General features: G+C 39.7%; 1 protein-coding gene across 4 annotated transcripts in view; it reads left to right on the forward strand.

Moving 5' to 3' along the window:
• The window catches only part of Nfia (nuclear factor I A), a 360,710-nt gene that overhangs the window by 260,138 nt on the left and 88,399 nt on the right, over positions 1–12,173 (forward strand). For all 4 annotated transcript variants that reach the window (XM_046451020.2, XM_046451022.2, XM_058581522.1 and 1 more), the window contains one exon: positions 415–542. In XM_046451020.2, the coding sequence (XP_046306976.1) occupies positions 415–542 (128 nt within the window). The remainder of the gene's footprint in view (positions 1–414; positions 543–12,173) is intronic.

Here is a 12,173-nt window from a genome sequence, read left to right on the forward strand (position 1 = left end):
TTAAAAAATCCTTTCTGGGGATCCAGCAGGGACTGAATCAATGTCTAGGTACACTGCAGATGGCCAACCCCAGCCACCACCCGTGGAGATAGGAAACATGTGGGTTTACTGCTTCCAGGTGGAGGCAGGAGCTGGAGCCAGCCACCAGTTCCTCAAAGCACAAAGGCACAGGATGGGCAGCCACAACTTGAGGAACAATAAAAAACGAATGCAGACACTTGGAACGACACAGACCCCAGACTTTGTTCCACCTCCAGTGACTCACCCAACTAAACAAGAGCCTAAAGAGAGTTCTAGAACTATGCACACTTGCCTAATTGCTTCCTCCCTTGGCCTTCTTTCAACCTGAGAGGTCATGTCCAAAAGAAAGGTGGTTTGGATTGCTTGTAATCACGCATGTGTTTGTTCTTTCAGCTCCACGAAGCGCCTGAAGTCTGTGGAGGATGAAATGGACAGTCCTGGTGAGGAGCCGTTCTACACAGGCCAAGGACGCTCCCCAGGCAGCGGCAGCCAGTCCAGTGGGTGGCATGAAGTGGAGCCAGGTAAGCAGGTGGGGAGGCAGGGTTTCCCGTGCTGGGTGTGAGAGAGAAGAGAAGATGCTGGGTGGTATACTTGTACAATGTGAGCATGTGCTTGCATCATGATCCAGGGCACCGGATCAGCAGTAGCTCCACTGATGTGGGAGTGGTGCGTGCTTTTCTATGCGCACATCTTCAGCCACACTATGATCCAGCATTCCATTGGCTTTTGTTTTTGTATTTTTTAGGAGGTGGTGGTTGTTGTCCATTTATTTTGAGAAGGCATTAAAACTCCTGGACTCAAAGGAGTCCTCCTGCCTGCTTCTCCCAAGAAGCTGGGAATACAGTGATTTTGTTTTATACTTACATACTTCTTGGTTAATTTTTTAAATTTATTTTTTTAGTAATCATGATGAAAGCCTATCTACTTTTCAATCAGGTTGAGAACACTAGGGAGGAGAGGATTGAGTTTTTCGTGCTGCCGGTTACATTTGGAGTTCTAAAATAAGGGTACTTTGTTATGTTTTTTTTCTATTACTGGATATCATTGTGAACATTTTGTTAATGCAACAGCTATCTTTATGTCCATCTGTACTAACCGAGGCAGATGACTGCTGGTTCAGCCTCCTGGGGTTGTCTAGTCTTGGCTCTGGAGTCTTGAGAGTAATATGAATGATTCTAACAGCATAAGCTTTTTGAAACCTTAATCAATGTCTGACCTTAATGTGAGTGAGGAGAGATTTTCTCCAGTGCCTTTCAAGCCACCAGGACAAGTCAAATGGGTATGCAGGAGAGACTCAGGGATTTAGAATCAGCTAGAGTGTAATCCTGACTTAGCTCCTGCTGGCTATGTGATTGTGGGCAACTAACCTAACCTTTCTGAGCCTGTGTCCCCATTTGTATAAACTGACAGTAACAATAGCTGTTTCAGTGCTCTTGAAGATTAGGTAAAGTAATATGCATAATCCATCCAAGAATTATACCCAGTGCAAAGTAAGTATGGAAAAAACTTCTCTGACCATCCTTCCTCACTCCCGTCTTAGAGCAATTCCCTGCAAGAGCAGACAAGCACCAAGAAAATCCTTTGAACTAACCCCTTCATCTTCAAATCCTACTTCTCTCCTCTCCTCCCCAACATTCTTTCAAAAGACAACCCTCAGAGGGTCTGACTATAAAGGAGTACCAGAAGGGAGATTTGGGGGATGATGGAGCTCTTCTGCACTGTGATTGTGGTAGTAGTTACAGTCATCTGCACAAGTTTTAACATTCAGAGGAGTGCATCCTTCCTTCCACAAGTTAGTTTTTGTGCATAATTAAAAACAAATTTAAGAACCTCAGGCCCTACTGCTCAGGGCCTTTTATCTTGCTGCCTTTATGAACTGCCCACATTTCTCTCTGCCTCGCTTCCCATATAACCCTCCCACTGAGCGCATTCCCTCGTTCAGCAATGTTCCCCGGGATCTTCCTGTACGATGCATCATGCCAGGTTCTGGGAACTCCAGGATACACGGGGAGGCTGTGGCTCCTGCTTTCAGGGACTTTGTGATCAAGGGTAGGAAACAGGCACACGAACAGACCACTACCCAGTGATTCAGGACATGCAGGGATATGATTTTAGCCTCCCGTGCCTTCTTTCTCTAATTAGTACCAGCACAGCGCTCGCAGTGTGGTGGTTCCTCTATGAAGGTCACACCTCTGCTTTTCTCTGCACTTCCAGTCACGTCAGTTGCCTAAAGTGACTAAGAAATAAAGCCAGCCTAAATGAGGACAAAACGCTGACGGCTCGTTGCCATTACCTGCATCGTCAGCATGACCTCAGCACAGCGCCAATGAAAAGTTTATGTGCTATTAAAAAATTAAAAGATGTAAAACTTCTTTGAACCCTTTTTAAAAGGCTAATTAGTCCTAGCCAATTTACCTGCTTCAGTGAAAATCAGAATCAAATATATAGGTTTGTCCATTTGTGGTTGAGTGTTGTACCCATGCACTTCGTGCCCACTGATGCCACATTATGTGTTGATGTGCTCATAGCTCCTCACCTGGGGCTGTTCTCTCTGCCCCTTCCCAGACTGCTATGGGTGGGTGGGTTCAAGGCTATGAGGGTCGATTCACTGGAGAGTACTTTGACCCAGTGACTCTTTTATTTAGAATAATTCCTATTTCTATCTGCACATTATGATTCAAAAATAAGATCATACATTTTAATCTCAATACCTATATATTTTGTAGTCATTAACTCAAGTTTAATGACAGAATCCTCTTAAAGTGGAATATAATTATATATTCCATTCCCCTCTTCTTCCTCCTCTTCCTCCTCTTTCTTGTTCTTCTTCTAGAACCAGCCCCCCCCCCCCGCCACCCTGCCCCCCAATTATATTCCTGGGCTGACTGTCCATTGTATGTCTTCATTTCATTAAAGAAAAATGCAATTCATGGTATATGTTTGTGGGGGCTGGGGCGGGGGGACATGGATAAATTTACATTTGGCCATATTTAGCATAGAAAGTCATAATTGAAACAGGGCCTGAGGGGACATTAAAACTCAACTGAAGGATGTTGCACATGTTCATGGTGACTTTGGTGTCATTAACTCACACCAGCCATTTTAAATGGATAATTTATGCTGCCAGATGGTCCTTTTTGGGGGATTTTCCATCAAGCCCAATCCCCTTTTTGGCACAGAGAACACCTTTATGTTGTTCCCACACTGATCCGGGCCTGCATAGCTTTCCCCCAGGGGTACAGTTAATTGAGTAGGAGGCTTTTAGTGGTTCACTCATGTAAATTACATTCAGAAATATGTTGAGAATTATGTATATGTGAATGCACTGGCAGCCTCTTGGTTTGCCTACTTTGGGATAATTCTCTCAAGTACGAAGGAAACTTTGTCCATACTTCAGATGCAACACAGGAAGCACAGCCTGTGCTCACACCCCTCAAAGTTCTGCATCTGGGTACCTGCCCTCCACCACCTTTCCAGGACTCCTGGGCCAACAGAGGGCCGAAGGTTGCCAGAGGAGATACTTTTCCTTGAGTAACAGGAAGACTTTGGAAAGTAAAACAAACCAGACATGCAGTAAATTACAAGGGCTCTTTCAAACGTCTTTTGTAGTATCCTGTTCCCCATTAGTTTATCTCAGCACTTTTAGTGCACAGCTCTTATTATCTGGGAAGAAGGGCACAGGAGATTAAAGATGATGTTAGTTTGAAAACATCAGACAACCTCGGGCTGACTTTTGCTTCTCTTACAATGCTGCGTTTGTTCCCTCCACTTAGTTTCATTTCCCAGTTATCTCCAAGCTGGGTTAGATTCGAAAGCTTTGAAGCTAATCATGCACTGATGAAATGAGTCCTATGAAATTCTATCAAGCAAAAATGCATATACCATCAACTCTTGTTTATCTGTACAAATGAAAACTTGCTAAGAAACTGATAATGCAAGTAAATAGGAAGGAAGCCAATAAGCAGGAGCCTGTACTAAGTCAGACACCATGTGTGATGCTTTCATATATATGGTAAAAATCTAGTGATAATTGAGTACCTACTGTGTACCAGTTTTCCTTTCAGTAACCTCCTTTAAAATATGCAAGACTTAATGATTCTGCCACTCTGTAGATGAAAACTATGAATCATGAAAGGTTAAGTGTCTTGCCCATACCCACACAGATGTCAACCTGTGGATCCAAAAGCCATATTTCAAACCAAATCTGACCTCAAGTGTATAATTTCGTCTTCTATACTCAATAATCTCATTTACCATAAATGTTTATGCTTGCATGTTAAAGTCTCCTGTCCTGGACTTGTACTTAAGTTAAAAACATATTTTTTTAAAAAAAGCAAACAATAAATAACTTATCAAAAAGACCTGCAAATCCTCAATTTTCCCCATTTTTCTTATCCCAAACCTTATCATACAAGCCCGGGAAGGGATATGGACTACTGAATGCACATAGAACACTATGTATAAGCAACTGTTAACAAAGTGAAATATCTACCATTTTCACCTATGATATCAAATGTTTATTGGCATTCAAGTTTTTGTTCAAATAATGCCTCAACATAGAGGCTCTTAGCAATTTAAAATATCTACTGATTCTCCCTCCCTCATCTCATAATCCATATACTGCTTTCCTTTCCTCATACCTCTCTCTACTGTTGTTGTCTAATATTGTTTAGAATATATGATTTATAAGAGTAGCACTTAGTCTGTCTTTTCCTCTACTGTATCCCTACTATCCATAACAGTATGTAACACATAATAGGTTCTCAACAAATACTAATTGATTGAATGAATGAAGTCATAAGGCAGAGAATTTGGGGTGCTCTTAATAAACTTAAAAGCAGAATTTGCTACCAGTAATCCTTTCTGAGTCAATATTTACTATATTTTTGTTCTGCAGGCTTTCATTTGAAGCCAGTTAGTAGCAAGTAGAAAGTACAATGATGTCTCAGGCTTAGTCAAGGACCTGTTGACCTGTAGTAGTATATCAAACTGTGTTACTGTATTACTGTATTGCCTTAAAGGGTGTTCCCTTAAATGAATCAGACTCTTTTTTTAAATAATAATAAGTTATTACAACATAGAATAATAGTTACTAGTGACTGGGAAGAATAGGGGGAGGGCGGCATGGAGGAGAGATTGGCCAGAGGGTACAAAATCAAGTTAGAGAAAAGAAATATGTGCTATTGCACAGAAGAGTGACAGGAGTTAAAAATATTATATTGTGCATTTCAAAATAACTATAAGGGAGGATTTTGAATGTTCTTACCACAAAGAAATTATAACTATAATAGGTATGCTAAATACTGTAATTTGGGCATTATACAATGTGTGTGTGACTTTATTTCATAAATATGTATAATTATTTGTCAGTAAAAATATAACTGTTTTTAGGATAATTTTAATGATAATTTTTATGATGAACTATGTCAGGAATCTTTTTTAAAAAATATTTATTTTTTAGTTATGGTTGAATACATATCTTTATTTTATTTTTATGTGGTGCTGAGGATCGAACCCAGTGCCTCATGTGTACTAGGCGAGCACTCTACCTTTGAGCCACAACCCCAGCCCCCTATGTCAAGAATCTTAAGAGTAAACTTTGTGTGGAACTCTTTTTTTGTAGTTTAGACCACCTCTCTGATTTACTTATGTCAAAGATTTTCAAGGAACTGCTCACATTTTCTCTTACATACATGTAAAGAACACCTGTATAAGATATTTTAGACTCAGGGTCATCTGAGGACCTGCACCTGAGAACCACACGGAGTTTCTTAGAATTGCAGAATCTTAGACCCCATCTGGACCGCAGAATCTCAACAAGAGCTGTAGGCGATGCTTCTGCACACTTGGGTATGGAAAGTACTGACAGAAGCTGCCCACAGTAGCTTCCAGGTGGGTTCTCTGGAAGCCACTGAACATTAAACACTATGCTCCTGACCTTCTTCCCAAGATTGAGTGGGAGTGTCTTTAAAGCTCTTCTAGAAAAATTGAGATCTGACCTGTCTTCCTGCAGATTAGAGAAGATCGTACACAAGTGAAACCAGATTCCTCACTATCAGAAAGAAAATTCTCTCATCTCTCTCATATTCCTCCAGTTTCAGTGCCTCTGCATGAAGAAGAATGGATAGTCACCTAATCATTATAATTCAAATTGAGCCAAGTCATTGAATCTTTAGTAAGTGCCAACTGTGTGTACATCCTAAAGTGGATACAAAGATGACTGTCAAGGGCACATCTCCAAGGGCAAACCTCTGACTGTCTTCAAGTGTTAGTCATTACTCGCCAACATTACCCATGTTGTTTTTGCCTCGTTTCTTTCACAAAGTTAGGAAAATCAAATGGTGTATTGAAAGCCAAAGTCCTTTGTAAAGTTAACATCTTCTGATCATGTGAACCATCCTCAGCAGGATTACTGGGGATACAGAGCTCACCCAGCTGACAGTAGTGGGAAGCAGACAAGGTTAAGCAGTGTTAAATCTGGCTGGAGAGTTGGGGACAGTTTCCTAAAAAGATGGCAGTTAAACTGGGTTTTGATTGTAACCCAACTGAGAAATGCTCACATGCTTGAACATAAGATTTGATATTCCAGCCTTTTAATTGTTATGTATAAATTTGAATTTTCTTCATATATATTTCTTCCTTGGTTGCAAGGTAGCTCCTTGACTGTCCTGTGAACCTTCCTCAGGTTCATCATGTACTTGAAATTGAAGGCTTCTCCCAAGGGTCCAGCAGGCTTCCCGGGTTACCAGGTGGCCCCACTTCCAGACTTGAGACTCCATCTGAATTAGGCACAAACATGTGTGTCAGTTGCAGCAGGTCTGAAGTATAGCTAATTTTTTATTGTTTTTTTAAAAAAGACATGAAATGATAGCACTTTAGAGTGAAATTTAGTACTGTGTTTCAATGCAGGAGTAAGAGGCTACTTAAATTTTCTCCTGCACAAAAATATTCAAAATTCTAATGTATTAAATTATAATTAATATGCATAGTCTGACTATATTATTTTATAATTATACTGGTATAATTATATTGGGATTATCAAACTATTAACAGAGTTTCACTAGCCAAAATGTTGGAAATTTCAGCAGTTCAATGAACATTTTAAAGTCAAATTTGATAAGTATAAATAAATAGTAAATTTAGTTTTAGTTTTTTTTTAATCTTTATTTTTATTTATTTACTTACTTATTTTTGTGTGGTGCTGAGGATCAAACCCAGGGCCTTACGCATGTGAGGCAAGCGCTGTACCACTGAGTTACAACCCCAGTTCTGGTTGTAGTCAATTTTTTAAAAAAATATGTTCAGGGATAAACTTCTTTCAGAGATAAAAATTTTTCCAAAGAGTAAGTTGTTTTCATTTTTGAAGGTCAAAATGAAGTACTTTAATAGTATGCCCTCTGTTCCTATCACAATTATTAAGTAAAGAAATACATTTTTTTAAAAAAAAAAATTGCTTAAAGGCACCTGTAGAAGAGTATTTGGTAAACATCTGGTCAACCAGTAGCCCAGGGCATTTGCAGGTAGGGTTCAATGTCTCAACCATTAGGATCACAGCTGAATTTTGCAGACTTGTGTTAGTTCATTGTGATTTAAAAAAAAAAATCAAATATCATATTCCCTTGGATTCACAACTCTGCCAGTCTGAATTTGACTGCCACCGTCATCCATCAGTTGTGAGAGTTGAGGAAGTTGACCAACATGGACTTCTGGCTGAGACACACAGGAGGCCCATTATCAGTGCCAATAAAAAGGCAGCAGCCTGGTAGCAGTAGTACATTGATCATGGACACTCTGCTGCGCTAGCATATATTAGGGAAAATGATTAAATCTCCCACAATCTCCTGCCGTAATGGGAATGGTCACTGTTACAGAACATTGCCATAAGATCAATGACTTGGCTTTTCTTCTGCATTTATGGAGCAGTGGGAAAGCATCTCTCTGTGACAATATTCTTTTCCATTATGTCTTTAGTATTGGCACCTGCTCATTAGAGACTGGTGTGCCAGGGAGCATTGGTTCAGTAACAAGGGACCTGTTTGTTAATGACCCTTCTTTATGAGAGAAATTTCACCTAAAAAGGGGGTTACAACAGTAAATCTATATTACAAAATGAGCACTCTGACCACCCTTCAAAAATGGCCCTATTTTTTTTATCAAATCTATTTTTTTTAACACTAGAACTGGGCTTAAAACAGCCTCTTGTAATTAGAGTCTAAAGCATTACCTGTTAGAAGAAAAGAACTATTTTCATATACACATATGCTTTTATGTTGTGTGTGTCCTATTCACATATCTGATAAAAGCAGGATCAACAAAATTTTTGTTTTTATTCCCAAAGCCTATTACATTACCTGGCAACATGGTAGCCATTCAATCAATATTTGTTGAATAAATAAATAAATAATAAGATAGAAACCACATACGTCTTATCTTGTCCTTTGAATGTGATGAAGCTTTCAGAAAGCAGAGAGCTGCATGCATTTGCTGAGGGAATGAGTGTAGCTGTACTTGCATCAGAGAACCCAGATGCACAGTTTTGCAAATGGGGAGGCTCCTAGGAAAACAAATGCTGCCTTTCAGCTGGTCTTGTATAAATAAATAAATTACCCAAATCTCCAAATTTTTAATTTCATGTTTGAAAATGGGGCTGTGTAAATATTCTAGAATGGAAGGAAGAAAGAGATAAAGCTTAGATGTTAGGTTTACATGTGAAATCTTCCCCCTGCCCTGCTCCTGTCCCCATCCTCAGCAGCAGCCCAGTGGCTGAGGTAGCAAAGTGCTGGCTCATGGTACGGCTGGGAGGCAGCTACGGTAGGGAGGAGCTTGAAAGCAAATTTCATTTCAATCACAATAATCTCTGAGGGCTTGCTGGAGAGGAGATAATAAGAGGAAAAGAGAATTATTCTAAAGAGAAAAGAGTACAAATTAAGGGGAAAAAAATCTATATAATTCTCATATCTTACATGAGCAAGCCAGGGATTTTTAGCAAATTAGTCTGAATTTTTGCTTCCTCATATGTAAACATTGAGGATAACAAAACAGCACTGCCTTCTAACTCTTAGTTTTGAAAAGATGAAAAGAGATGATGGTAAAAATAAGAACTACCACTTATTGAATACTAGCAGTGTGCAAAGTACTCTGCATGCCATTATATCTGGGGTATTTTTACTCTATGTAAAGTCTACACTTAATAAACCATAACACTTTAAAGAAATATTATGCCTACATATACATTTATTACATATGTAAATACTTTGAAAACTCTAAAGTACTATATGAATTAATAGTCTATAAAATTTAACTGAAAGCCTATTGTATAGCGCTGCATCTATTATACACCAAGCCCTGTGCAAGGTGATAGAGGAAATGTAAAAATAAGCCAAATGGTGCTTGCCCTCAAAGCTTACAGCCCTGTGAAGGCAGGAGGGTAGCTGGACAGACAAGCTCCAGGATGGTGGCGCAACATGTAGAGTGCCAGGTGCATCATCAAGCTGGCAGTTTATCCACTGACCTCCCCACAGTCCTCTTCTGCGTATGTTGAGAAGAGCTGGAGCTTCAGGGCAGCGAGAGCTTGCCCCTGTTCCCACCTCTTCTCCCTGTCAGCCTATTCTTTCCTGACCCATAGGAAGCATGTGTGAGGCTGTCATGCCAGGAAATCCCTGGGAAGGTCAAGACAGTGCCACCCTCCTCCAGCAGACAGGCTGCATTCTGACCCCTGGACCCAAACACTCCCTGCCTAAAACAGTTTTCTGACTTGTGGGTGATGGAATTGGGCAGAATTAAAGCAAATATTTACTTAAAGGAAACAAAATTATTCTGAATGAAGATCAAGTTTACCAAAGGGTAAAATAAGCAGAAAATATAGTTGGAAGAAGAGAAATGAAAGATAAAAAGATAGATGGAAGGCCAGGTACAGTGTCACATACCTGTAATCCCAGTATCTCAGGATGCTGAGACAGGAGGATCACAAGTTCAAAGCCAGCCTCAGCAATTTAGAGAGGCCCTATGCAACTCAGTGAGACCCTATCTCTAAATAAAATTTTAAAAAGGGCTGTGACTATGGCTCAGTGGTTAAGCATCCCTGGGTTCAATCCCAGGGAGGGAGGGAGGGAGGGAAGGAAGGAAGGAAAGAACGGAGGGAGGGAGGGAGGGAGGGAAAAAGATATCCAACTTATCTAAGTGTACTGTGATCTTTTCCTCTAAAAAATATTTGTGGGACCCAAACAGATAGTAGTTTTAACCTCTGATATAAAGAGATAAAAGTGTTCCTTTAAGCAGTGGTCTTACCTTGTCTATTCTCTTCTATGAATGCAATGTAGATATTTCCTAGATTCGAGTCACACCACAACTTGATATTAAGATATATATGCCTGTATTTTGTTACTAGAATGCTGCTAAATTTTAAAAATATGTGTTTTTTAAATGTAGTAATAACCAATGTTGGTTGAGCACACACTACAGACCATACATTGTTCTAAACTGTGTATATATGCATATTTTATATACACATATAATAAATACACAATCATGTGGTAGGTTCATAAGTATGTTTGCATACAGATATGTATTCACTTAATTCATGTAAAAATTGATAGTTATCACTAATAATAATATTTGCAGGCTTATTTCCCTCATATATTTTCATATTTTTCCTATATGCTGATGACTCTGTAAATGTTAAAGAATCAAGTGTAGCACATCAGTTTATGTGGGACTAAAGTTCTTTTTGGCCATTGATGTTTTCAGTAAGGGAGTTCTTTAGTGCTCCAGAGTAAAGGCTTTACATGGGGAATGAGAGGAGGGAAGAAAGAAGCCGTTGGCCCAGGCAGATGCCTGCAGTCCATAGCTGTTCTGCCTGGCCTGTGAGCAGGTTCTGGTGGGGCCTTGCAAGTCCCAATTGCTTTCCTGCTCAGCAGAGGATTATGACAAGGCCTATTTATTCAACACTGTCTAACCATGGATTTTTAGGTACATCATATGCTCATCAGTTAATCAAAGACATGGCACCCATTTCAAGAGGATGGGTGAATTATATCCTAGAAGATTACGAGAAATGCTCACACTGATGTAATAAATCAGGGACTATTTCCTGGTGGATTCCTGAACAGCACACTAAGTGCCAGAAGAGAGCTGGTTCCCTCCAGCACTGAATCACAAAATATGTCTCTCAAATGAGAGAAAACTTCAAGGATGAAAAAGTTACTTTATTTTGAAATGTCTCTTAAACTTAATGAAAAATTAAAATGATGAAACCCACTAAATATACAGTCTTTTGGCTTCTCTTCAAAATAAAAGTATTACTGACCCAAATTTCTTATTAATCAATTAGAAGCCTCTCTAAAGCCTTTGGATTTTTAAATACAGAATACTGTGGCTCTTGATTCTCTGGTCTGTTGGGAGTAAGAGACTCTGCTCGTGGTCTAGCACCTCCAGCCCCTTTTGGAGATGGTTAACACAGCTGTGGACCTTCAGGTTGTAATTAAATGCTCCCAGCTTCCACCTTTTAATGGGGGCCCGGCATCATTATTATTATTTGAACAAGCATTCCCATCTCTAGAGTTCTTCCACTTTGTGCAGGAGGAAACACACATATTCTTGACATTCCCATTTGACTGGCTGGAAGTGCTCTCAAGTCCTGAGAAATTCCAGGGATGGCAATTTAGTGTCCACTTCAGAAGCATCCTCTGTAGTCCGGCTTATTCTGCTGTGTTAGCTAATCCAATATGGAAATCGCTTCACAATGATTAGCTTCCCAGATTAGTGAGTATTGGGGCACCATGATGATATGTCACTTAATGCCCAGCAGAATTTGCCACCTGCCTTTCAGCCGTGGCATGAACCCAGGTGAAGGGAGGGTTTATCTGAGTGGCTGTGCAGGATCTCTCATGTTTGGACACTCTTTAGGAATTTATATAAGCAGCACTATATATTCTGATGTCAATACATGTGTAAGGATTAAAAGTAGTAAGGGATGCTTAGGAATGCCTTTCAGGGCCAGTTATTCTTTGATATTTATCACTTCATGATGGCGACACCTGCTTCTAATTTTGAATTCTTTCTTCCAATGGGTGATTTTTTCCCCCTTTAGAAATTTTATCCTCAAAAGACTTAACTAGTAATTTTTCTCCTTTTGATGTGCTTGATATTTTTAT

Source organism: Marmota monax, unplaced genomic scaffold (assembly GCF_021218885.2).
Source record: "Marmota monax isolate L192 unplaced genomic scaffold, Marmota_monax_Labrador192_F-V1.1 WCK01_AAM20220418_F8-fsc00023, whole genome shotgun sequence".
Taxonomy (NCBI): Eukaryota; Metazoa; Chordata; class Mammalia; order Rodentia; family Sciuridae; genus Marmota; species Marmota monax.